We start from the raw sequence: 27,111 nt of genomic DNA, 5'->3' as shown, positions 1-27,111 counted from the left end.
AAGAGTGAAGCCTTAGTCAATTTCCTGTGCTTTTTAGTATGGGTTTTGCACATGGCAAAGGGGGCAAGATTTTTTTTTTAATAGGAAAACGTAATTACAAAACCATAACGTTGGGTGGGTGAGCCAAGGGCAAGTATAGTACCCGAAACTGCTGTTATCCGAGATTTTGGAACGGATTGGAGGCCTGATCCAAAGATGATTGAAGTAAATGGAAGCACTCCCGTTGACTTCAGTGTCCCTGTATTAAGTCCCATTGAGCAAAAGGGCCTATACTATTTGCACTATGTGAAGAGCTGCTTTAGTAAATTCTCTCCTCCCACCATTTCTTAATCGTCTGGGATAGATTCAAAATAATCCACGTGTTCTTCTGAGATCTAATGTGAAACCTTTCTGAGTTTTGTGTTTAAGGTTTTAGGGGAAAAAAATGAAAGCAACTTAGAAGTCATCTGTTATGAGTTGGACAATAGTGGGACTGAAATGCTCTCTTCTATGTCCTCTTCAAAAGATAAGCATAGAGAGAATTTAAATAATCTGTTTTGAAAATTATTCTTTTAATGTTTCCTGGAGTCTCTTTTTTGTTCATCTCATCTTGCATTACCTGTTTGTCCCCTCTAACCAGGGTTGGTGAAATGTTTTAAAAATGAGATGCTAATACAAATCTTTAAAAATGACCTCAGCAATGCTTCCCAGGGAAGTGTTCCCTCCTACTGTAATAACAGCATGTTCTAGACGTCTGTGCCCTAAGATGTCCAGAATGCCAATTGGTAAAGTTGGTCAGGGATTTTTTGACAAAACCGTTTTTTGTTAGAAAATGCTGATTGATTGAAACTGAACCTGTTAACAGGAAGGGGTTGGTTTTGTCGCGAAAGCAGAGCAAGAGTGTCACCACAGAATAGCCAAGGGCCCGCTGGTTAGGACATTCATCTGGGATGTAGGAGACCATAGTTCAAGTCTCTGCTCTGAATCAGGCGATTAGCTGTTCTTGGGGACGAAACGCTCTGTCTCTCGATGAACTTTGAAAGATCTAGTTTTCATTCCAGTGCAGAACAAAAACAAATATTGAAACCTCGGTGTTTTTCATGAAACAGAATTCTGGTTTTCTGGCCAGTGAGTCCTCTCATGGAACTAAGTGTAAGGAAAACCTGGGGAGGAGGAGATGCATGGAAAAGGTGGTATAGCAGCACTAATCACAAATGATCCTTCTGTCCAAGTATTTCAAAACACATAAGGTAATTCTCCCAACGCTCCCTGAGATCTAGAGTAAGCGTCTTGCTCATACATCGATGGGGACAAAGGCACCCAGTTATTGTTCATGGAAGGAGACCTGGCTTCATATTGATTGCATCTGTTAACCTTTACCTAATGAATGGAGTATGTGCATTACAGGGCTGGTCCAGCACCTTTGTATCGGGGCCATCTGTTGCTATCTAGGTAGGAAGTGTCCAGGAGTCCAAAATGTCCACCAGTAGGGAAGGATGAAGGGGAAAGCATCTGTGCTCCCAGATGGCGGTCTGTTCTTCATGGCGTCTGCCTCTCTTGTACTCTCCTCTTTCTATAGGGATATCAGAGGCAGCTCACTCAATGAAGGGCATTTTAATCACCCTGATCCTCATGGGTAGGTACACTGAGTGTTGTACTTCCATAGTTCAAAGCCTGTAGGAAAGAGGGGGCCCTAGCCGGGGGTTATTCCTTTGATGGAAGGAGATTGAGTGGTACAGACATATAGTACTGTCTTCCTAGTCTAATAGAGTCACAAATGTTTAGACCCGTGAGAGTTTGTCTCCTGCTTCTCTCAAAACTGTCTGAACCCTGTTGCCAAACATAGGAGAAATGGGTTTTGGTAAGTCCTGATTCACCCACAGGACCAAATCCAGTTTACCTAACTCATGCGAGTAATCTCATCAGTGTCTCTCATGCTGTGTTTTATGTTGGTTCAGTATCAATCAATGCAGCATAACAATAGTTATCATGGAACTGTGTTTTGCAACATGTTGTAATTTGGCTCATTATTTCAGGAGTAGAGCAGCCTGCCTGGGGTGTCCATTTGTGCGTGCAGTTATTTTTTGCGTGCACTATAGGGAGGCAGCTGGGTTTTCAGTAGCAGCTACAGTTCATGTCTCAGAAAGAGAGGTTTTCACAGGAGTACCCATGTGGGAGCAATGGTGAGAACAGCAAAGTCCTCTCGGTCATGATGAAAGTATTGCCATATGTGCCCAGTCTTGTTCAGTATAAACTGTTTCCTGTGCCACATGTTGGGCAATAACATGAAAGTACCCCATGTTTGTAAACCTAAATGGGTTCTTTAAGAAAAAAGTTTTCAGATGTTGCAATTGCAGCTGGTATTTCAGCCATGTGCACACAGACTGACTTCCTGGTGCAGTCTCGAAATTCCTCCCACCTAGAACCAGTGCTCTTCCCTCTGAGTTCCATGCAGGATCGACAGTCCAGTCTTTAAGGAGCTTGCATTGTAAGAGCCATAGCACAGACGTTAGTGAGAGCAACAAGGGGGTGTATACACTAATGCCAGTCTCAGGAGATATTGAGCCTGTGGAGTGCTGAGCCAAGCACTGTGCCTGAGGGAGCACTGTGGGGAGTGTGCTGTGATTTGATTCCTCTACCTTTCGGAGGGGTGGCATCACTTCTCCCTACACCAGCTTCAGGCTAGTGGGAAGGAGAGGCATGACTCACCCCAGCCTCCTCTTGGCCCCTGTGATGTATCTAGTGTCGATCGTGGCACGAATACTACTCCCCGCTTACAGATTGCAAGGACCAAGACTGTCTAGCCCCCTGTGCATGAAATCAAGGGCAGAGAGCTTTTGCACCCTCTCCCAGCCTTGTACAGATCTGTATCATATACAGTTCTTTTAATTAATGTTTCCAACAGCCCATCTTATGTGAGCAGCAATTAATGGTATCACTGCATGCTACAATGCTGTGCTCCACTCACTAGGCAGGTAAAAGGAACCAGACCTGGCCTTGCATGATTTGTTATCTGCTGATCAGTGGGAAGTCTGTGAATTATCTGCTTCATTTGTAACATAACCTCCATCTCAAGTCAGAAGGAGCAGTATCTCCCAGGATATGGTCTGTGAAGGATAAGCCGGCTCTTGACCTCCACGTGCTTCCTGAAATAACTACCTTTGTTCTTGTGGTTGGTCCCTTGAGCCCAGGTTTCTGGCTGGAGGCCCTTATGCTGGAAGAGATGACTTGCTCTCAGAGAGCAAGGGAATGCTTAATGGAGCAGTGTGTTCTGAGGTTGCAGCATAAATGTTAAAGCCCTTTAGCGCGCATGCATAATTCAGAATCAGTGTATGTGTCTGTTTGCTGTGGCAGGACGAGTGCATGTGATATGGTTGCAGTGTGGAACAGAAGATTTTGTTTCTGAAAGAGGTTTCAGGAACTTAAAATAAGTCCTCCCTGCAAAACGCTCTTTGGTATAAGAGGGGAAATAGCAACCCCTGTTGCATGTGAAAGTTTAATTTAAATGTCTTGGTTACAGAAATGAATAGCACACACTCCTCCCCTGCCCACAAATGGAGGAGTTGGTACAAGGTGCCCAGGTACCACTGTGACGGGTAGTCTAGAGAGAGATGGCCTTCCCCTCCCCAGTGAGGTCTTTGGGATCCCCATCACCAAATTTTCCCCTAGGTCCTCCATCCTTTTAAGTGAGTAGAACTCCCTAGGGAGCCAGGAAACATCTGGAGGGTCCCAGCTGACTGACCTGAGGCCTTTCTTATCTGTCCAAGAGTTGAGCTGTCTGCCGTTGCAGCACTCCCTGCCCCTGTAGACATATAGGACAAAAGTCTGGACTCGGTGATGTTTATACAGATATAGCTAGAAGCTATTTATCTCGATAATGAGGTGGGGGTGGGTGGGTGTGTGCCCGTCTGTCTGTCCGTCTGTCTGTCCATCCATATATTTAAAATAAGGGATCTAATCCATCATGTTCCAGCATGTACATTAACTACGAACTGACGAGGTTAGGAAGAAACATCACCTATAGATAGGTTATTCCATAATGTCCGTTACACGGAATTTTGCACCATCTGATATTGACCACTCTGAGGGACAGGATACTGGTCTGACCTGGTGCGGGAGCTACTATTCTGGCCTGAAGATGACATTTCTAATGAGTGCTGACCTCTTAGGGGGCTTAATCGTTACAGAGCGAAAACCAGCCTCCTAGGAAAGTGTGTTTTCTACCAGTGGGCACCAGAACAGCTCAGTATAAAGATACTAGGCTGTTGGGTATATTGGACAGGAGGATTGTTTGCACTGATTATGTTCAATCTGCATAGCACACATCTTAGACTTTTCCTAACTGAAATAAGTGAGGGCCCTTATTTCCTTTGACTTCCTTATTTAAAATCCCAATACCTTCCTACATCTCATTTGCTGCCTTCATTGGTTCATACCTCAACCCCTCACTGTGCTGAGGTTTTCGGACGACCCTTCAGGAATTAGCCCAGGTGAAATAGTGGATGGTCTAATGAATTAAAATGTGTTTGTATGCCTTCATATGCAGTTAAGATCAGACTGGAGAGGGAAGTAAAACCTGGCAGCATTCAAAATTCCCGCTCCCCTACCCATCGCAGACCCCTCGGTAATTTTTTCAGAGGGGAATGCTGTTAACTGTGTGGCTTATTTTTGTTTTTTGGTTGGTTGATTTGTATTAAAGGCAGAAAGGATGGCTGGGATAACAAAGCGAACAAAAATTGCCTTTTTTTAAAAAAATAAAGTAGTTTATTTTTCTTATAAAATCACCTGACCCTGGGCCTTTGAGTCTGCATGGGGGAGAGACTCCTCCTAATTTCAGCCTGTGTCTGCTGCTTCATCCGTGATTTAGAAGCTCAGGCACCTACAGAAAGGAATGTGTAGCCTGGCGGGGCGGGGGGGGGGGTTATTTATGGCCCTTGCCATGTCCCTCCCAAGGTCATTCAAGGACCTTCTTGAATCAAAAACACTAAGGTCCTGTATTAAGAGAGACAAGGCTGATCTTAAGCTACTTTATCTTCACACTGAGTCACCCCATCATTTTAGTATCACAGAAACTCACTAGCTAACATCCCAATCCTGCAATCTGATCTCCGCATGCAGAGCCCTATAGAAGTCAACAGGCTCCATGTGGGTGCAGGATTGGGGTCTGAAACCAGGATGTGGCAGCTTGCTGAGAACTGGGGAGTAGAGGGATAGGAGGGGGAGCAAGGGGATCTGTTGGGGGGTGGGGGGGTGGGAAGCAGCCAGTTCCAGGTTGGGACGTGGTGTTGGCACTTCCTACCTGCTCCCCAGCCTGATCCTGGGTGCCGCAGCAGCTGCTCCAGCCCTTCCACGTCCTGCTTTCATCTCTGCAAGTTTACACAGGGGCAGAGCCTCGGTGATATTTCCGTTGTGGAGGTGCTGTCCCCCACTACCACCCGGTTCTTCCGTCCCTGGCTGAAACGCCTCTGGGAGCCTGTTGTAAATCCTGGGGTGGATTCTTCTGGGGAGATCTCTCCTTCAGTCAGTCCAAAGTTCTGGTTATACTGAGGGGATGGGGTTGGAATTTGTTCCAAGGACACTAGTCCTCAGAGGAGAACTTCTCTTAGACTTGTAGACTTTAAGGCCAGAAAGGACCATTGTGATCATGTGATTTCCTGCACGTTACAGGCCACAGAACCTCCCCCACCGCCTTTTGTAGTAGGCCCATAACCTCTGTCTGAGTTACTTGAAATCTTGATTTGAAGACTTCAAGTTATAGAGAATCCACCATTTACTCTAGTTTAAACCAGCAAGTGACCCGTACCCAATGCTGCAGTGGAAGGAGAAACCCCCCAGGGTCTCTGCCAATCTGACCGGGAGGAAAATTCCTTCCTGACCACACACATGGAGATCAGTTAGACCATAAGCATGCAGGCAACACCCACCAGCCAGACACCTGGGAAAGAATTCTCTAGTTATTCAGAGCCCTCCCCATCTAGTGTCCTATCACTGGCCATTGGAGATATTTGCTAATAGCAGTCGTAGATGGGCCATATGCCATTGTAGGCACTCTTATCATACCGTCCGCTCAATAAACTTATCAAATTCAGTCTTAAAACAAGTTTGATTTTTTGCCTGCATTACTAATTTGGAAGGCATTTCAACATTGGACCTTAAGATAAATATCTCCTCTCTCTCCCTAGTGTTTATCTCTCTGATGTAGTTATAAACAACAGTCATATTTCCCCTCATCCTTCATGATAGGTAATTTTGACTTGAAAAATAAACTTTCTGGTTTCAAAAATGTTTTTGACAATCTGAAACTTTTCCCCCCAAAATGTGTAAAAACCAGCCCTAGTTTGTGAACAGTTTCAGTTTAAAAAAATCAGCATTTTCTCAGCAAAAAAAGAAAAGAAAAAAGTTTGTCAGAAAATTCCCAGACAGCTTTAATAATGAGAAAACTTTGAGCTGTATTTGTTAATTTGGATTGAACATAATTAGGGAATGGTTTTACCCTGGACGTTTTTTGCCATTGATGTCCAGGAACAGGCCGTAGTTCACATGGTTTTGTTTCTGTTCCCTGATTGGATGACTTGTAACAGACTCGGGTTTCCAGTGCAAAGACTCAGGTTATAAATTCAGAACTTGCTTTGTCTAAATGTTTTCTAATTTTCAAGTAAAATGTATTATTTCTGTGAGCATTCCTACCTATTCACTAGAATAGCCACAGAAGGCAAAACCAGACTCAGCAAATTCATTACAAATTAGACCTAATAATCAGAGATTTTTGCACGGTTTTTATTAGATAATAGTTTGAGGTGTATGAAGGAGAGCACAAAAAGCCATCCTTCCCCTCCCCTCCAAGCTTTCTGCTTCAAATATTTTTCCCAGTAGAAGGTGACACTGTAGAGGCTGCAGTGGGAATTGGCGAGGCCTGGAATGGGTTATTGTTCCATTTCTTTAAAATTGATTGGTTCCGTGCACAAGATACTTACAGGTACTCCCGCCCCAATACACACATGCTTTCTCCACTCCTGTTTGATAAGCCCTTTTGCTTCTCTAGCACACCCTTCCTGCCCCTACCCAGCCCTCTAAATACTGAAATAAGTTATTTTAAACAGTGCTTCAGGCAAAGAGTTGAAAACAATATCTAAAAATCTTTGTATGAGAAAGTGGAAATTTGGAAGAAGAGTGATAGAAACTTCATTTAGCAACAATTTGTTGGGAGCTATTTCCAGTGGCGTAATTGTGGTGAATTACTGTGTACTTCTGGGGATATTTTGATTGCATAATTTTTTTGTCTTAAAACATTTCAAATAAGTACAAAGCTGCTGAACCATTTCGGCATTTTCATATCACAGAGATGAGAAGTGACAGCTTCCTTCTCGTTCTTTATTTGCGAACACAGCACAGATTGGATTCCCAGCTCTTCTGGCATAACCAAAGCAAAACAAAATTAAATCTCTCCAAAAACTTGCCTACTGGTGTGTCAGCTGAGTGCAAGAGCTACTTCAGCCCCAAGCTCTGCCTAGTGTTAGGTCGTCAGTCCTTTATCATGTAGCTGTTCGTGAGGCACAAATGTGGTCCCCAGAATTAATTTATTAACCCAATCTCTTTCATGTGTGACTGAAAGTTGAGGCTAATACATCTCCTCCCTACTGCATCCCCACACAGCATCACAGGGCAAATTATGACCCTGGGGTCACACGAGAACCATCTGGATTAGTAAAAATGTATTTACTGGTGTCTGTTGTTTGATATTTTCTGGAGCGTGGTTTCAGACTTCAGAGAGGAAGTGTGATCCAGTGGTTATGGCACTAGCCTGGGAGTTGAGCAATTGGATTCAGTTCCCTGCTTTGTTGCAGACTTCCTGTGTGACCTTGAGCAAGTCATTTAGTCTGTCTGCGCCTCGGTTTCCCACCTGTCCGATGGGGATAACAGCACTGCCCTGCCTCACAAAGATGTTGAGAGGATAAATACATTAAAGACTGTGAGGTGCTCAGATAATATGGAAGCATATAAGTAATATAAGACTTCTAGCATTATCTTCTCCAAGTCTCTATTTTCCTTACCTGTTTTCTAGACCTATTTTCACTTTGCATGTAGTACAATAGGTATGATGGGATTAGATGCTTCCTTAGTTGGCTGAGCTAAACTGGTCTTCGTTGTAATTATTCTGAGCTTAGACAGCAAACTCCTGCTCTGCTTGTTAGTTATTCGTAGCAGGCTTTGGTGAACCACTTTATCCTGCTTCCAGTATGACCAGACTTCTATCCTGGTGTTCTGGTGTACTTCTGCTTCCAAACTTGTCCCTAACACCAGAAAATGCAGAAAGTAAATAGGAAAAGCTACTAGTTACCTAAGCTATCTACAAACCTCCAAAAAGGTGGTTTTGAGTAGTGGGGCATGGTTGCATTGGTAATTCATAATCCTAGATCCTAAGGTCAGAAGGAACCAGTATGATCACATAGTCTGACCTCCTTTCGTAACTTCCCCAAAATAATACCTAGAGCAGATCTTTTCGAAAAACATCCAATTTTGATCTAAAAATTGTCAGTGATAGAGAATCCACCACTACTCAGTACATTAATCCAATAGCTAATTATTCTTACCATTAAAAATTTACGCCTTGTTTCTAGTCTGAATTTGTCTAGCTTCTACTGCCAACCATTGGATCATGTTATACCTTTCTCTGCTAGATTGATTGAGCCCATTATTGAATATTTGTTCCCCATGTATAGACTTATAGATTGTAATCAAGTCACCCCTTAACCTTCTCTTTATTAAGCTAAATAGATAGATTCAAAGAGTTTTCTAGTCCTTTAATCATTCTTGTGGCTCTTCTCTGAACTCTCTCCAATTTATCAACATCCTTCTTGAATTGTGGGCACCAGACTGGGACACAGGATTCCAGCAGTGGTCGCACCAGTGCCAGATACAGAGGTAAAATTACTTCTCTACTCCTACTTGAGATTCCCTTGGTTATGCATCCCAGGATCGCATTTGCTCTTTTGATCACAGCATCACAGGGAGTTCATGTTCAGCTGATTATTCACCATGACCCCCAAATCTTTTTCAGAGTCACTGCTTCCCAGGAGAGAGTCCCCCACCCTGACCTTCATTTTTTACTTCCTCTGAGTCGTACTCTCCCCCCCCCCAACTCTATTTCACAGTTACACAGAGCCAGGAATTATCAAATGTTCCTCCTAGTAGAGACTGCAACTACGAGAAATTTGGACACCTCCCATTGGCGACCTGATCACTCAGGCTACATCCCCCATTCATGACCACAGCTTAGCCCTTTGACGTCTGCTTACACAGAAAAAAATACTGTCCTAATGTTATCTACCTTTAGGAAATATTATTTTTTCCCCTGGCAAAACATTTTGACGAAAAAATCTTTTTTAACTTTGAAATTTTTCAGGTTTTTGCCAAAAAATGGAGAATGTTTTCAGTTTTGGGGTGGTTGTTTCTTACTCTGCCTCAGACACTGGTCATGGACCCATAGTGCTAGGTGCTGTACGAACACACGACAAAGAGATGATCTCTGCCCCAAGGACCTGACCATCAAAGTATAAGGCAACCAAAAACCTGAACATATTTGACATAAAAGCCATTGTTTGCGCAAACTCCCCCGCCTCCCCATTTTGTAGAAAAGCCACTTTTTGGCCCAAAAAGCATTTTGGGTGACAGTTTTTGACCAGTTCAGATCTTTAGCTTTTTAATGCAGTTTAGCAGCTAGAGGCATGGAAAGGACCTGGTACCATCTGAGCAGCAAGGACTTCACACACGCCTAGTATGCTGTATCTCATCACATTTGCTAGCCCACTCCTCTCTCCCTCTCTGCTGCAAAGGTGGATGGTCCCACTAGCCTGGGACTTGAGACCCTGGTTTAATTCCCTGCTCTGCCACAAGCTTCCTGTGGGACTTTGGGCAAGTCACTTAATCTCTTTTTGCCTCGGTTCCCCATCTGTACAATGCACTGCCCTGCCTTACAGGGGGATCGTGAGGACAAACACATCGAAGGTTGTGAAGTGCCCAGATATGAGGGCAATGGAAGCAATATAAGAGCCGCAGATAGCGAGGACAGGTGAAGTACAGGAACTCCTCGCTTAACGTTGTAGTTCTGTTCCTGAAAAATGCGACTTTAAGCAAAAGATGTTAAGCGAATCCAGTTTCCCCATAAGACTTAATGTAAATGCGGGGGTTAGGTTCCAGGGAAATTTTTTTCATCAGACAAAAGACACACACACACACACAGAGTATAAGTTTTAAACAAACAATTTAATACTGGTACACAGTGATGATGATTGTGAAGCTTGGTTGAGGTGGAGGAGTCAGAGGGTGGGATATTTCCCAGGGAATGCCTTACTGCTAAATGGTGAACTAGCAATTGGCTGAGCCCTCAAGGGTTAGCTCTCACACTCTACAAGGCAGCAGGAGAGGAGAGAGGGCAGACAGAGACACACACCCTGTGTGTGTTTGAGAGAGAGAGATGCGCATTTCCCCTTTAAGTATGAAGAGTGGGGTCAGAAGTACCCGGCCTTGTTAATTAATCAGCAAGCTGAGACCCTACCGCAGCTGCTGCCTAAGGCATCAGCTCCCTCTGTGTGCCCCCCGCTCTATGGAAGATGGGATAAGCGGGGTGCAGGAGCAGAGGGGAGGGGGACACCCTGTCATTAGCCCCCCTCTTCTTCCTCCTCCCCCTCCCCCTACACACCAAGCAGGAGTCTCAGGGAGCAGCACATGGCAGTGGGGGGAGGGACAGCTGAACTGCCTACAATGGATAGTCAGCAATGTAACAATGTTAACCGGGACAACTTTAAGTGAGGAGTTCCTGTACGCTTGTCCTGCCATCAGATTCAGCAAAGCCCTTTAAGGAAGAAGGGAAGCTTAGAAACCCTGTGCTCTCGTCCACATGGGCCAGTCTTAAGTGTTTGCATCTGAGAATAGAATCATAGAATATCAGGGTTGGAAGGGACCTCAGGAGGTCATCTAGTCCAACCCCCTGCTCAAAGCAGGACCAGACCAACTACTGTCCCTTATTTTTGCCCCAGAACCCTAAATGGCCCCCTCAAGGATTGAAGTCACAACCCTGGGTTTAGCAGGCCAATGCTCAAACCACTGAGTTATCTCCCCCTCCCCCCCAATAGCTGTGAGCCATTGACTGTCTGAACAACATGTATTTAATGAATTCTGTTTATTACAAACATCCTTTTGGCCTAATTCTTTTGAATGGGTGCTTAGAAAGGGCTGTGCTGGAGGTTAAAGCTGGCTGAGGGCACAGAACAAGTGGAAATGCACTTAATATTTCACAGATGGGCTAGCTCTGCTAATGAGGGTTACTCGCCACCAGCCCCTGAGTGTGGTTGAAGAATACGTTTGGGCAGCATGAGGTGTTTGCTTTTGTTCCTGCATATGGAACAGTCGGCAAAGGGCCCCCTCACTGTTCCTTCAGGTCCTTTAGAACCTTTTTCTTCCGGAAACCCTTCTGTCCTAACCTGACACCACTAATCACACATTTCCCGTGCCCAATCCTGGACTATTATCCTAGGTCTTGTTTTGTCTCAACTGGAATTGTACACCACTAAGGGGCTCTCTACTATTAATTGTACTCTTTGTATCTGTCTTTTTGGGTGGGGGTTTGGGTTGGATGGTCATGGTGGTCTCCCATCTGACCTTGGAGTCTTCTGGTCCCGCTGCTCATCACCTTTCTTTGTGGGCCTTGGGGAGGATGGGATTGCTTGCATTGGCCTTAACGTGCACATAACACTTGTTGCTGTGTACTACGATAATGACTAATCTAATCCCATGCTTCAAGGCTTCAGCCAGTTGCCTGCAGGGGTCAGGAAGGAAATTTTTCCCTGATGCATATTTGTAAACAGGTTTTTTTTTTTCTGTCTTCCTCTGAAACATCAGAGGCTGGCTACAACCAGAGATGAGATAGCAATTGGGGTGGACCCATGTCCTGAGGTGGGTCAAAAAATTCTCTGTCTTACATGCCTGGCTGCTGTATCTTGCTCACATGCTTATGGTCTAAAATTTGGGGTCAGGAAAGAAATCTCTCCTTCCCCCCCCTCCACCCCCAGTCAGACTGGCTGGACTATGGGAGTTTTCTGCCTTCCTCTGCAATGCTGGGCACGGGTCACTTGCTGGTTTGAACTAGAATAAATGGTGGATTCTCTGTAACTTTTAGGTTTCAGAGTAGCAGCCGTGTTAGTCTGTATTCGCAAAAAGAAAAGGAGTACTTGTGGCACCTTAGAGACTAACCAATATATTTGAGCATGAGCTTTCTTTCAATCAAGATTTCAGTAACCCAGCCAGTGGTTACGGGCCTACTACAAAAGGGGTTGGGTGAGGTTCTCGCCTTCCTCGGCAGCTCATAGACATAGTTCTAAGAGCAAACTCTTTGGCTTTGGAAAGCACTGGGATGCACCAAGAGTCAAGATGTTCCAAATCCCACTCAAAGCTGAATGCTGCATTGCTGTAGCCATGTCGTTTGCTCCTGAAAACTACACTCTACGTGTAACGCATCTATCAAAGTGTAGCTTCCTAGGAGTGGGTTGTGCCGGCATATCAGCCTTCCCACATGTTTGCAGTTATGACAAAGAAATGTTGTTTGAATGGGAAAGCAAATGGATTCCTCATCCCTGTGCATGCCTGCACCCCTGGGACTCGGGATGTATGCCAAGTGAAGGGGAAATGTTTGTGGGAGCCCCTGTTAAAATATTGGCAGCACAGCACAGACAGGCTCAATTCCTGGCTCTGGTTTCTGGGAACCAAGCACGTTCAAAGTTGCACAGCTTTGGGTTAAACTCTGTGGCGTGTGTCCACAAATGAGACTTCCTGTCTTGGAGGACCCCTAAGCTCACGGCCCCAAACCTGCAGCTACCCCGGACAGAGAGGATCTGCTGCCCAAGTATTTGCAGAACCAGTGTGTCATGGGCTGTGACCAGAGGTCTAATGACAGGGGACAAGAATGGCATGAGCTTAAAACAAGCCACTGAAACCGTTAAATACCAGCCTGAGAGAGCCCAGTGTGATGCCCGAGACCCTGCTCTCCCACCAATGGCATCAACTTCAACTCCGTCTCCATTCCTGTTCGATTAGTGAAGTCTAAAATTCTTGTCCACTGTCAGTAAAATACACATTCTGTTCAGCTTCCTAGGCTCCCCTCAGGGACTGGCTGGCTGTGGGTCTGAGAAATATAAGGGAATGTTACGGTTTCATCCTATACACAGAGAAATTAGATAAAAACCTACATATTCTCGCTGGAAGGTTGCTACATAACCCTACTTTATTTCTTAGAATTCAAAATTGAACATACAAGAACCCCAAAATAGAGAAAGACAAAGCAGGCTGCCTTCTAAAACAGAGAGGGGCAACTCTCCCTACCTTGCTCCAGGCTGGCTCTTGGCAGACTAAACTCACGCTTCCCTGTGGAGCCCCCTAGCCTGTAAGCAGGACCAGGAAAACCCCATAGAATTTAAAGTGATGACAGTTTTCAATACACCACAGAACACACTATAAAAAGGTTGGAAGCATCTGAGCACGTTATTGGTGCTTAACCATTACAATAAAAAAATAAACACTGGTGAGGCCTTTTTATGCTCATTGGAGCAGTACTGGAAAGAGGGAGATGCTTTTAAAAGTATTTGACTGGGACATGCCTTATGGAGTAGTGGTGTGCCTTTTGTTCCCACTAAAGCACTCTGGGGGTTGGCAGAGCCCTTTCTGGTTGGCCACGGAGGGTCGATTGGTCAGATGACTTGAACCTGGCCCTCCACTTTCTTTCCAGTTGCTTCTACATCTCTTCAGCCTCTTTCTTGCAAAGAAATCCCTAGAAGCCTGTAAAAATGGCTGGAAAAGCGGAAGTCAAGCTGGGTTGCTTCTGCTAGTAGGTGATGCTATGCAAGGGGAAAGAGGAACTGGAACAACGAGTGGCATTTGGGATGTCAGCCACCAATGAGAGAATGACTGTCCACAAAAACAAGGCAGCCTGTCCCAGAAAGGACGACACACCATGGCAATGGAGCATGTACGGGGGAGAGGAGGACAAGGGGACCAAATGGCCAGGAAGCATGTGGAGGGAAATAAGAAGGTGGAATGGAACAGATGAAATGAAGAGCAAAATACTTATCACATTAGCCAGTTAAAGATACTTTGCATTCTTTCCTGACATCACTTCCCCTTCCATTCATTGATTGTAAAACATCAGTGGCAACTGCTCAGCTGGGGAAGTGTCCACCAGACAGTATCTCTAAGAAGCTGTGACCCGCTGCCCTAAAATGAATCCGTGAGGGTCTCAATAGCAGAAGTAGTATTTAGTTTTTCAAATTATTATAATGGTTTGGTGCCAAGGCTGGCTTCTCACAGGTATGTGTGTGTGACTTGCATGCCCTTTCCTTGTAATCGTCAATACTCTAAGCCCTTTAGTATGTTCTACATGATTACATCAATCCAGGACAATCAAGGCAGCCTGAAACGACTGGAAAGCTTTGTCACCCAATCACTCTAAACATAAACTGGTGCTGTGTTCAGTACTGAACAGAAAACGAGGGCTCTTAACAGTACTTCTCTTAATCTGCAATCAATATTTCTCGCTGCAGAGGGAAAGGTATCAAATCAACAATCACATACATCCTGATTTTGAGAAGGGCAGCCCAAATGCATAAAGTTGCACATACCTCTAGAAATGTCCTCTTTAAGCTGCTGGGACAAATGCATCGTGCAGATGATGTGTTTAGACTCCTGGAAACAGGCAGTCTCAACCAACATCACATATGAGCCCTTCTGTCCTGACTCTGTTGTTAGGACTGCTGCCCATTGTATGGTATGGGGCTACGTGGGGTTGGGAGCTGGGCAAATCTTTGAAAATACAGTTGCAGGGGGAAAAAGAAGGATTCTACCTGGACTAGCTTACTGTGTAAGCCCCGCGTATCATAGGATGATTAAGGGACCTAAATAATACTAGCTGAAGTGATGTGCAAGATCCCGTTCTCCCAACAAGAGCAGTAGGATGGCCAAAAAAAGGTCTTAGAACAAGCACGTGCCGTTTCCTGGTGGTCAGTGTGAGCAGCACGGACAGAGGAGGGTCTCGGATTGACCTAGATAAGTGATTCCGTACCAGATGGGAAAAGGAGATGCTGTTGTAAGCACCTGAGTTTCCGTCCTAAGGAGCCTAGCCTGTGGATATGAGGTTTAGCTGGTTCATAATGCACACAGCGGCAAAGGCAAAGAGAAATCCAGATAGCTAAGCTTTCCTCTGGTTTGGGGGAACCAAACTGGGAATTCTTGCCTGGCTCAAGACTGCATCTCTGTGGCTCACAGTGGTTTCAGAGTGCCTACAGTCATGTGGAAAGCTTAACACTGGAAAGAAAGCCAGTGGGATTTCTTTGGGGCAACAGAGAGCAATAGGAATTTATTCTTGATTTGTAGAGTGATCCCCAACCTTGATTATACTGCGGCTTGATCGAGAATGAGTTGCTAGGGCAACCAGCACCACTTCGACAGGGGTGTTTGCTTAGAGCTTGATTCAGTGCAAGATGAAGTCAATGGAAAGGCTCAGTGGGCTGTGTCTCAGGCCCTTAACTGAGATGCATGGCAGGGGACTGTTTCCTGTGTGGATGAGAGGTGTGCCAGGAAGCAGATTAACAGCTCATCACCCAGTTAAAGGAGGGCAAGACACAAAGATCTCCAGTGCTGCTGATCAGGCCTTTTCTATATGGGAAAGTTTTACAGGTTTAACCAAAGGTCTGAATTTACATCCATTTAGTTAAACTGGTGAAAACCCCCGTGCAGTACTCTTATTTCAGTTTAAGAATGGCTTTTTTGGTTTGTCCTAGTTGTACACATTTAAGCTAAACAACAGTCAGCCTCTTGGGTACTGAAATAAGTTTGTCTACACAGGGATTTGCACCAGTTTAACTAAACCAGTTTAAATTAAACCAGTGAAAATTTCTTGTGTAGACAAGGCTTGAGTCCTGCTTGAGACAAAGGTGTAGAACATATGCTTGGCTCTAACTTCGGCTTTGGTTCTTTCAGCAGCCTGCATTTCTGGTCGCCAAGAGAATCTAGGGTCCTAGATGCAGTTTACTCACCTTCATGTAAATTCACCTTCAACAATGGCAGAGATGTTTCAGATCTCCCAGAGCCAGCCGAGGAAAGACAGCAGAGTAGGGTCTCCATTCCGAGCCAACATGGGATAGGAGGCTCTGGGAGATTCAAGATGTCTTCCTGGTCTTGTTTAGAAAGCAACTGGTCCTTTCAGTCCTCTGATGAGAAACAAAGTGCAAAGGGATGCGATGACTTCAAACCAACGAATGGCTGTTTATCAAAGTGGAAATCTAAGGGAGAGAGAGCCTGATCCAATGCCCAAAGAAGTTGGTGGACAGATTCCTGTTGGATCAGGTCCAATGCCACCCATCCCTGGCTAGCTGCTATACGGACCTGCTGTTTGTCAGTTATGTGCTGGATAGCATTGTTCATGGACCCACACATTTCTGTGCTGGAAAAGAGGTCGTGGTCTGTGTCTACGTGCTGTGCTCTGCAATCTCATTCAGGGACTGAGGAACAAGGGCTGCTGCTTTTTAGAAACAGGCTTGAACCACCTGGAAGTTTGGGGTGCAGGTCCCAAATCTGAATGTAGACCTGAATTTTGCAAAGGTGCTTCCATCTTTCTAATGGGCCAAACCGAACCTGGCTCTGGACACTCCCAAATTATTGAGCTGTTTAAAAATCTGGCTTTGTATTTTGTGGCATAAGCTCATCTCTGCTTTTCATGGCAAAAATTAGCTGTCCCTGTTGTGCTGCCCTAAGATATCTGCCTGCTCCCCTGGGTAGCACTCGAAGGGCCTGAATTTCATGCATGGAGCACCCACCCACTAATCTCATTGGACACCGTGGGAGCTGCAGCTGCTGAGCACCTTTGAAATTCAGACTGTGTCTTTCTGGAAGAGCTGCAGGTTTGGGGCAGTCAGCTTGAGGAGCTCCGAGCAAGGAAACCTGATTTGTGGACTCCTCCCACAAAGCTTAAACCAAAGCTGTGCAGCTTTGATCTTGCTTTGGTTCCCAGCAAACACAGCCAGTGTCATAGAATCATAGAATATCAGGGTTGGAAGGGACCTCAGGAGGTCATCTAGTCCAACCCCCTGCTCAAAGCAGGACCAATCCTCAATTTTTGCCCCAGATCCCAAATGGCCCCCTCAAGGATTGAACTCACAACCCTGGGTTTAGCAGGCCAATGCTCAAACCACTGAGCTATCCCTCTCCCCCGTTCAGCTTGGCAGTGATGTGCTGCCAAAGGCCTCCCGCAACCATTTCAGCTTTGCTTGTCACACATGTTTTGCCATGACCACAAACTGTGGGGCACCATCGCCCTGGCAAAGCAGCTCGTGTGGGCCTCAACTCAGCAAAGCACTTAAACACCGCCTTCATTTTTAATTCAGCAGGGCGTAAGCACCTGCCTAGGCTTTGTGCTGAATAGGGGCTATGAAGCAGCACATGGCTGGAAAGCTACCCTTAGTTCTTGAATGCTATTTCGTCATGTCGACAGTGCAGTGTTCAACTGGTCTAATTTGAAAAGGGGGCTGGGGATGAATTGAATGTAAACATTTTTAAATAAAGACTGGATATCTTGCCAAAAAAGATGCTCTAACTCACCCAGAGGGTATGGGCTTGATTCAAGAATCACTCAGTGAGGTTTTACAGCCCATGTTATGCAGGAGGTCAGGCAAGATCCTAACCGGTCCTTCTGGCTTTAAAATCTATGAACACTTAAATAATTCTGAGCTTGGTTAAATCCTCATTTGGTTTTCCTTGATGAATGAGTACTGCTTCCCATAATTCCTTTGTTTTCTGCTCATCCTATTCATCTTTATTCTTGTTCTCCCCCCTACCCTCAAACTTGTAGGAGCCCTACCTGAAGATTAGGGCCATTGGATCAGATAAAATGAAAGGATTATAAAGATAAATTCCCCAAATTAATCAGTAGTGAAATAGGATAAAAACACCGTCAGAGACACATCTGAGACGAAATAAAGAAAGCGATGCAGGGGATCTACAATTGAAGATGGGGGTGGGATACCCTACAAAATCTGGTGGTTTGACACATGGGGCCCACTGGTTAAAAGGTCGGAAACAAAGGGTGGGAATAAATGGTAAGTTTTCATAATGGAGAGAGGTAACTAGTGGTGTCCCCCAAGGGTCTGGACTGGGCCCAGTCCTATTTAACATATTCATAAATGACCTGGAAAAGGGGGTCAACAGTGAGGTGGCAATATTTACAGATGATACAAAACTACTTAAGATAGTTAAGTCCCAAGCAGACTGCAAAGAGCTACAAAAGGATCTCACAAAACTAGATGACAGGGCAACAGAATGGCAGATGACCTTCAGTGTTGATAAATGCAAAGTAATGCATATTGGAAAATGTCATTCCAACGATTCGTATAAAATGATAGGGTCTAAATTAGCTGTTACCATTCAAGAAAGAGATGTTTGAAAATGCCTCGTGCTTGCATTACTTGCTAATTTGCAGAAGCAGCAGGACAAATCCATCTTTAAAATAATCATTATATTTAGTAATAAGCGCATCTGTATGTTAAGGTTACCAAAACAAGGTCTGGCAATAAGCATGTGGGATGTAGCAATAGTTGAGAATTACAATTTAGTGGCAGCTAAAGTCAGATCCTTGGGGAGGGTGGGGGGAAGATGATCTAGAATAGATCATATAACAAAATCTGCTCACCTGGTCAATGTGTCTGCAAAGTCCGCAGAGATCCTGAGATGCAGGGCACTGCATGAGTTCAATGTTGTTGTTAGTCACAAGCTTGAGAGTGTAAGGGGGGAGGATTTTTTTCTCAGAAGGGCATTATTATTTCTTCTACTTCCAACAGCTGAATTCTTTGCACCGTGAATTGATTTGCTTCTAATTATATTAAAAAAAACCCAAACCTGTTAGCCAAAAATATGGGCTCTCCCCCCTGTTGAATACAAGATGTATATTCTTGTAGACACCTGCATACAAGGTGCAGGTGCCCTCTGCTGATTTTGTTTCTTGCTCTCACTCTTTCACCACTCTGCTACTTGCTGACTTTCCCTCCTCCTCCTTTTTTTTAAGTTTCTATCATTCTTCCTTTCCCCACCTTTTCCCCAAAGCACAGCTGGCTTTAGGGCGTACACCCTTGGGAAAACCACCGGATGGCCACTCCTCTCCATCTGCAGTAATCCACGCAAATCCGTCATGAAATGATTTGACTGTCCGCTCTGGTGCAGTTTACCCTTCTCTCTGGCTTTTCCTATGACAGACATTTACGGTTTACTTTGGTTACTGCTGATCTCTTTTCCTTGGCCTCATGGTCTGTTTAGTTTACGTCTACTTCCCTTCTATTCTTGTTCTATTGCTCTCATGATACCCTTCCTTCATTTTTAAGTTGATTTCTCTTCCTTAATGTCTTGCATGTCTCTCACCTGTATTTTTGCTTCTTTCCATTTCCTCCTTCAGTTTGATTGCTTGTCAAACTATTTTTTAGCCTCCTTGTTCTGCTCTTCTTCGCAGAGCAGAGCACAGGACTATGAGAACTTTTATCTCACTACTTTTCTTCCCATCTTGTTTCTTTTCTCCTTCCCTTCTCTTCCATCTAGCCTGGAGCTGTGTTTGTGTTTTTGTTCTTTTTGTACTGCTGGCTGGCTGCACTGGAAATGCTGCAGGGGTTGAGTATAAGATAGTAAGTTGACAATCGCGATGCTGCCTTTCTTGATGGAAAGGCCAAATCCGTGTTTGCCACCAAATCTGTGTTTAGCAGACCTTGCTCTTGATTGGCAAAGCTGGAGTGGAGTGTCCTTACAAATTTCTATGGTAAGATGATTTCTGCTGCTTTGTGGTTGCACCTAGTAAATATATTATTGTTCTCAGTCAAAGTGAACAAGAAGTTGTTTGAATGCTCTCAGCCCAACAGCAGTGTGAATGGCTGTCCTGTTTACAGCAAATTGACAGCCCCAGGGGCTGTTTTGATTTAAAAATGGATGGTTCACCCACAGCTGCTGGACGTGAACATGGAGCAGTGCTGTGCCTTGCCTGGTGGGGCTGTAGGAATTAGTGTACAGGCCCAGCCCCACCACCCTGCCTGGAGACATGCAGTTCCAAACTGTGACAGAATTATATTCTGCGCAGCCACCCTGAAAATGGCTTTGGACTTCCCATGATGTGCCTCTCTCCGTTCAGGCTGAGGCATGGAGATCTCAGCAGAATGTCTCTCTCGGAGAAGCCACAGCACACCAGTGAAGATTTAAAAAGGTCAGCAACAGATCAGAGAATATCAGGGTTGGACGGGACCTCAGGAGGTCATCTAGTCCAACCCCCTGCTCAAAGCAGGACCAATCCCCAATTTTTGCCCCAGATCCCTAAATGGCCCCCTCAAGGATTGAACTCACAACCCTGGGTTCAGCAGGCCAATGCTCAAACCACTGAGCTATCCCTCCTGTCCTGTCTAAAGCTATGCTGACCTGGCTTACCTGTGACTGCATTTTATTCTTCTTTTGTAGTGTTAATCCTGATTTCCTCATACCTGAGCTCCCGGCCTTTCCCTTTCCCCAATTATGTCTCTCTACAGCCTTCTTCCTCTTTGGTCACCCAGCACCTCTGGCTGCATCCTCAGTCCCTGTGTGCACTGTATCACAATACTCTGCATCTTTCCTTCTGTATGATACTACCCTCCACAGAGCTGCGTCCATTTATGCTAACTATCTGCCACTGAATAACAGATATCTGTGGGCTGATTTCACATGCCTGTGCCATCTGGGCTGGAGTACTGTTGGAACAGTTAGACACAGCAATCCACAAGCTCTTCCACAGCTCAGATCAAGATGGGTGGTTTTGAGAGAAGGAAATTTGTTATCAATTAGTAAATCATTTCTGAGCATGCTCAGTGTCAAGCTGTCTGGAGTGGCTCCCAACTGGGATGTAAGGGTCGCAGTACCACAACCCCCCTACAAAAACCTTTTGACCCCCCCAACTCCTTTTTGGGTCAGGACCCCAACAATTACAACATTATGAAATTTCACATTTAAATAGCTGAAATCATTAAATTTAATTTTTTTTTAAATCCTATGACTGTGAAATTGACCAAAATGGCCAGTGAATTTGGTAGGGCCCTAATTATAAGCAACATTAATGCATGCAGCAACTCAAAAGCATTTCATAACGTCTAAACACATTTTTATAAACCTAATAAATGCCTATTTTAACTATACTAACCCACAGGTGAGCCACATTGGTTTCCAGCTATGCATCTGTCAGTGGTCAGTGAGGCCTAGGGGCCTAGTTGGCAGGAGCTGGCATCTGGTCTGCCAGCGTCATGCTCAGATGGCCTGTATTAATTCTTTTCATAGAGTCCGAGCTCTCTGCCCTGTGTAACATTACTACACATTTTCTCATCCCAACCTCCCAGGCCTGGTCCATGCACTGTTATAGTGGCTTAATTAAAGGGATCCTTTTTATACTGATTTAGTTACAGCAGTGCAGCTGTGTGTGTGGACAATCTCTTGAATCCGTTTAAGCCTGGCTTCTGTCAGTTTAGCTTGCACCAAGCAGCATCCCCTCTCACCCCTCCACCCCCCAAAAAAAAGGCTTTTTTTAATGTCGGGGACAGGACACAATTGTACATCGGTCTTGCAATTTTCAGGTCTCACTCTGCAATTTTTGCAACATACTCTGCCCTTGCTAAATTTGCATTTTTAACCACATGCTTCGTTTCCGTCCTTTTTTCTATTGGAAAAATACCAGCACCAGTATTCGGAGACATGCTACGGCCCCTCTTCCAGGCCAGACAGCAGCAGAAGCAAAGTCAGGAACTCCCAATGTGCTTATCTACCCACCTCGGGAGGTATGACCTTTGCCCTCTCCTTCAACCCATTCATCTCACTGAAGTATGAAACTTTATTGATGATGGTTAAGGGTCCTGACCTATTGCCTGAGTGAGAGCTACAGGATTAGATCCTATTTCTCTCTCTCCCCCCTTTGTCCTTGGTTATTTATGATTTATATAGAAGACATTATTTTTAATAATAAACTAAATCAGTGGTTTTGAACCTGAATCACAAACCTCTCTGAGGTCTTCAGCAAAACAAGGGAAGGACCAGACTTTGGTCACCAATGGCTGTAACTGGGGCAAATCTCCAATCTAGAGAAGGCCTAAGATATAATAAAGCAGACCCATTTGGAAATTCTAGTGTCCCAGTCAAATTAGGTGAATACAGCTTCCATCTAATCCATGGCAGGAGTTGTATCCTTCATGTTAAGGTTCCCATTGTGATTCTCATGGCGACTTAACCAAGCCTGGTTTCATCTGACTTAGCCGAGCTTGATTTCATTGATAGCACATGTGTTCTCCACCACGTACTGAAGAACTGGACGTCAGCATTCCATTGCTAGGACAACACTCTCCCCTTAAGCTTAAGCTTTTGCTGAAACTGTTCCTAAAACTGTACGTACTTAAGAATTTGGTCCAGGTCTTTTGAATAATATAAAAAAGATCGGGTCTTGTTACCGATGTTCATAAATAAAACCCTTAGCTGCTGTAGACTGTGGTGTCTTGCTGTAGGGTTGCTGGTTTGGTCTGAGTCATTCTAGTGCTGGGTTTCAGGTGGTCAGTGCTCATTTGTCCTGGAAAGAAAGCCTTTGTTCTGGACTTTGCAATCATGTATAGGAGGGCATGATCAGAGCTGATATTTGCAAACCTTAACCCTGGTGAGTTTACTCTCAGTTAGCTGACGTGGTCGTAACTGGCCTGATCTGCACTGACTGTAAGTCATGATTTGAATCGTCTCATTTCATTCAGTCGTTCGCAATCGTGTTCAAATATGGCAACTTTCTGTAGTGTAGGCCAGGCCCCTGAGTGCGTCGGCACACCACGTTCAACTTACCCTCCCATCATGTGCCGACTAACAAAAGGTGACCTGTTTTAGAAACTGGAACCAAGCCTCTCTGGCTCCTACCACACACCATGAGCCGGGGGTTGCCATCCAAATACCGAACACGGCTCCCCAACCATAAATGTCATGGAAAAGCAACATGTTCACATTGATTCAAGGAACTGAAAACTACTCTTATGCAGAATCCGAGTGATTTATAGAACTTGATTTATGGAACTCCCTACTGCATGCTGCTCTGGAGGCAAACAGCGTGGTAAGGTTCTAAACAAGATGAGACATACTGGTATGAATTATTCTAGCATCTGCTGCTATTATAAAGTAGATAGGATAAAAATGGCAAGGGCTATCAATCCTCATATGTCGGTGCATAAATTCATCCCAGGATGGACTCAGGAAGGAACTTAACCACTGCGGTATAAGATTGCACTATCGGATGCTTCATGGGAGATATTTATAACTTTCTTTGAATAGCCCAGGGCTACAAAAAGGCTTTTGGACTAGATAAAATGTACTGGTCTTTTTCTATGTCAATTTCTATGTTCTTCCCATATTCTTCCTAGGCCTTGGGAGCTGTTTCTATATCTAGGCTCCCGTGTGGGGACCACATGGCTGCTAAGCTTGTGTGTCCAGCTCGAGAGCTCCTAATGGACAATAATTCATTAACATGCACAAAAAGTGGAATCCTGTCATCCAGATACTGGCTCCTCGTCTGGAACTGTCATGTTTGGAGAGGAGAGTCGAGTACAGTCCTTGGCAGAGCAGTATTTGCCATTCTTTTCTAATGAGGATTGCGTGGGAGGTTGGACGGGCCATTTCTGAGGCTGCAGCATTGTGCAGGGGATCTGGTATGGAAGGATTCTACTGAGAACAGGGATGCTAATGATACTCCAGTTACATGGACGCAGAGCAGAAGGGAGGCTTCCTGACATATTAGTCAGCTGGCTTATGTCAGTGGAATTATAATTGCTATTGGCAGAAGAATGAAGGGAGTTGGCAGGCAAACTCTGAGGAAGTGCAGGACCTACCTGGCCTTACTGCCAAGCAGGGGGTGGTTTGTACCCCAGAGAAGGGAGAAAAGGCCAGGGAGTTAGGTACCTAAACACCTTTGAGGATCTGGGCCGGGGTGCTGTAATTGGGGAGTGGGGAGAAGGAAAGATTTTGATGACAATATTTTCAGTGCCAATAAATCAGACCATTAAAGCCAACCCAACCTTGTTCCTTTTCTCTCTTTCAGCCCATCACTTTATCGTGGTCACCGCATGCCATGACGCAGACTATGGCCAGCTGATCCAGGATTACTGCCTAAACCGGTTTAAATTTGACATGGAGGTGATAGGGCAGAAGCTGTGGTGTGACTGGGATGAGACAGTAGGGTGAGTGTCTTGGTGCTATTGTCTCCAGACCTTTCTGATATAACAAAGCAGGGTGTCCTGGCCAGAGACCTGGTGACCAGCGAAAGAACTGCCAGCCTGCCTCAGCTACCCACAGGGTCTTGTTTTCAAACTATCAAGCTTAGGGTTTAGTACTAGTGCCTATCACCATAGTGTCTGAGCACCACGCTTCCATGGGAAGCTGATCACACCATGCATTGTCCAGTGTGACCAGGGCAGTGTTTATCCCCTGCACTACGGAAGATGATGTGGTCATTACAATGCAGCTGTGAGCGAACTGATGTAGCGTAATATTACATGTTGTCCTTCCAAACAGTGCTTCTGAACAAGAGGCAGCAGGGCGCTGTGTTAGGTTCACAGATTGTATTCCACACTGCCTTGCAACTTGTTTCAGTTTCCAGGGACTCCACTTCAAGGCATTACATATTGGAGCCTATTTTCCCATCACTGCTTGAGAGAAATATCTTGCATACTTTTCTGAACGTATTTCTGTTTGCTAGAAGCTGAGAATGAACCACAGGGCATGGATCACTTGATGATGACCTGGTCTGTTCGTTCCCTCTGGGGCACCTGGCACTGGAAGACAGGATACTGGGCTAGATGGACCTTTAGTCTGACCCAGTAGGGCCAATCTTATGTTCTTACTCTGCTGCCTATCACTGAGTAACTTCCAGGAATAAGTGTAGCGACAATTATGTTGGTCGGTCTGTCTGTCTCTCTCTCTCTCGCTCTCCTTTCTGCCAGTAGGGAATAGGCCTGAAGATGCTGATTTATTTTAAAATAGAGTAAAATGGATGGTGTCTGGAGTGTGTTTGAGCTATTGCTGGGAGGCTTGGCCAAAGAGGTGGGTTTTACACTTAGGGCTTGTCTACACTGGCAAGTTTCTGTGAAGCAAAGCTGCTTTTTGCACTCAAACTGCAGACACGTACATGCTGCCAAGCCACTTTGCACACCGAAACTCCTCGGGTGCCGCGCTGCAGAAAACCCACCTCAACGACAGTCATAAGCTTTCAAGTGCAGAGGCTCCGGGGCTCTACTGCCAGTGTGGACACTTGAGCGCTGGCTGCCCTGTAATTGGCCTCCGGAGCGGTCCCATGATGCCTCAAGTGGCCGCTCTGCTCATTGTTTTGAACTCGGCTGCCCTGGAGGCATGCACCCTGCCGCTTTCAAAGCTCCGTTTCTGACAGCCCCTGCGTGCTGTGCTGACCAGCCCCGGGACACAGAGCAAACCATTCATGTGGAATGCTTGTGCTGCTGAACACAGAGGCGTGTGTGTGTGAGAGAGAGAGAGAGAGCCCAGGGATGGAGGCGGGGGTTGATGTTGGGGTTTCCCTCTCCCCCTGCTTCAGGACTGGTTGCTTCCTACTGCTGTCTGAACTTACAAGACAGCATGCTGATGCACTGTCTGTCCCGCAAAACACACTGTCTGTCTCCCCACCTCCATACACACATGCACTCTTCTCCCCCCCCCCACTTCAGTTGAAAAGCAGCTGGCAATGTAGTAGGATGCCCATGGAATGATGGGATTGGTGCTCCGTGCTGGTCCGACTCGCGGCACTGGTCTCGCAGCCCCGATCCTCGGAGCTGCCCCCGCTCGAGGTGGTCATCGGCTGATAGGTTGTGGTCCTGCTCGAGGTCTAGGTCAAAGTCTGAGACCCCGTGGCACCGCTCGAACCGACACTGATCTGCGACGCTGTCCGCGAAACCACTCTCCATCGTGGCACCACTCTCTGGCACGGCACCATTCCCCGGCATGGCATTGGTCACACTCCTGTGGCCGCTCTCCACTGAGGCGAAGTCCAACATCTCGGAGCCAATCGATCTCCCGGTACTTCTCTCCACAATGGCACCGCAAATCACCGTCTGGATCTCGCCACTCCGCACGGTACCCATTCCGCCCGTCAGGGGACGCAGAACCCCCCCCAGCACAGCGTACCGCCCCTCCTTGGCCGTCCCGCTCCCAGTCACCCTCCCCCAGGTCAGGTAGGGCATCGGGAGCATCGGAGGCACCCCAATCAGGTCCGGGCAGTCTTGGACGGGACTCTTCAGTGCCCCACTGGCAACCCTAGTGGCAGTTCTGGACTCCCTGGGCGTACCACCAAGCCCAGGGCGCCCTCCAGGCATCCCTCTGCCATCTCATTCTGGGTCTTGTATTCCCATCAGTCGTCATCCTCCACACCCCACACAAACCCTGGATCCGGCCCCACCCCCAGTGGAGGCTACACCTCGTGCTCAGGAGGAACCAGAACCAGTGACCAAGGGGCTGTCTTGGACCCAATTCTGCTGGTCACCTCCTCCTCGTCTTCTCCTGATGAGGCGGTGGTGGGTACATCCGCATCCGGCCCCCAACCCATGGACTACCGGGCCCTGCAGGAATTCCTACGGCGAGTGGCCTTAAACATGAATCTCCAGGTGGAAGAGGTCGTAGAAGAAGAGGATCCCATGGTGGACGTTCTGACACCAGAAGGGCCCTCTAGGGTGCAACTGCCCTTTATAAAGTCAGTTCAGTCAAATGCCAAAACAATCTGGCAAACTCCAGCCTCCATTCCCCCCACAGCCAAAGGGGCCGAAAGAAAGTACTTTGTCCTCACTAAGGGGTACGGATACCTCTTTATCCATTTCCCTCCCCCCCCCCCATGCTCCCTGGTGGTGGATGTGGTAAACGAAAAAGAAAGACTGGGTCAGCAGGGGCCTGCCCCTAAATCAAGGGATGTGAAATGTCTGGATCTCTTTGGGAGAAAGGTTTATTCTACCAGTGGCCTCTCCCTACGGATCGCTAATCAGCTCATGATCCTTAGCAGATACAGCTATAATTCCTAGTCTGCTATTC

The 27,111-nt window shown here is 45.9% G+C and overlaps 1 protein-coding gene across 2 annotated transcripts in view; it reads left to right on the top strand.

Annotated features, from left to right (window-relative positions):
* The window catches only part of RAMP1 (receptor activity modifying protein 1), a 120,857-nt gene that overhangs the window by 28,299 nt on the left and 65,447 nt on the right, over positions 1-27,111 (top strand). For both annotated transcript variants that reach the window (XM_084643328.1, XM_084643327.1), the window contains one exon: positions 24,125-24,263. In XM_084643328.1, the coding sequence (XP_084499454.1) occupies positions 24,125-24,263 (139 nt within the window). The remainder of the gene's footprint in view (positions 1-24,124; positions 24,264-27,111) is intronic.

Source organism: Lepidochelys olivacea (assembly GCF_965140295.1).
Source record: "Lepidochelys olivacea isolate rLepOli2 genome assembly, chromosome: 11".
Taxonomy (NCBI): domain Eukaryota; kingdom Metazoa; phylum Chordata; order Testudines; family Cheloniidae; genus Lepidochelys; species Lepidochelys olivacea.
Note: the sequence above shows the minus strand (reverse complement) of the source record. Positions and strands in the feature narration are given on the sequence as shown.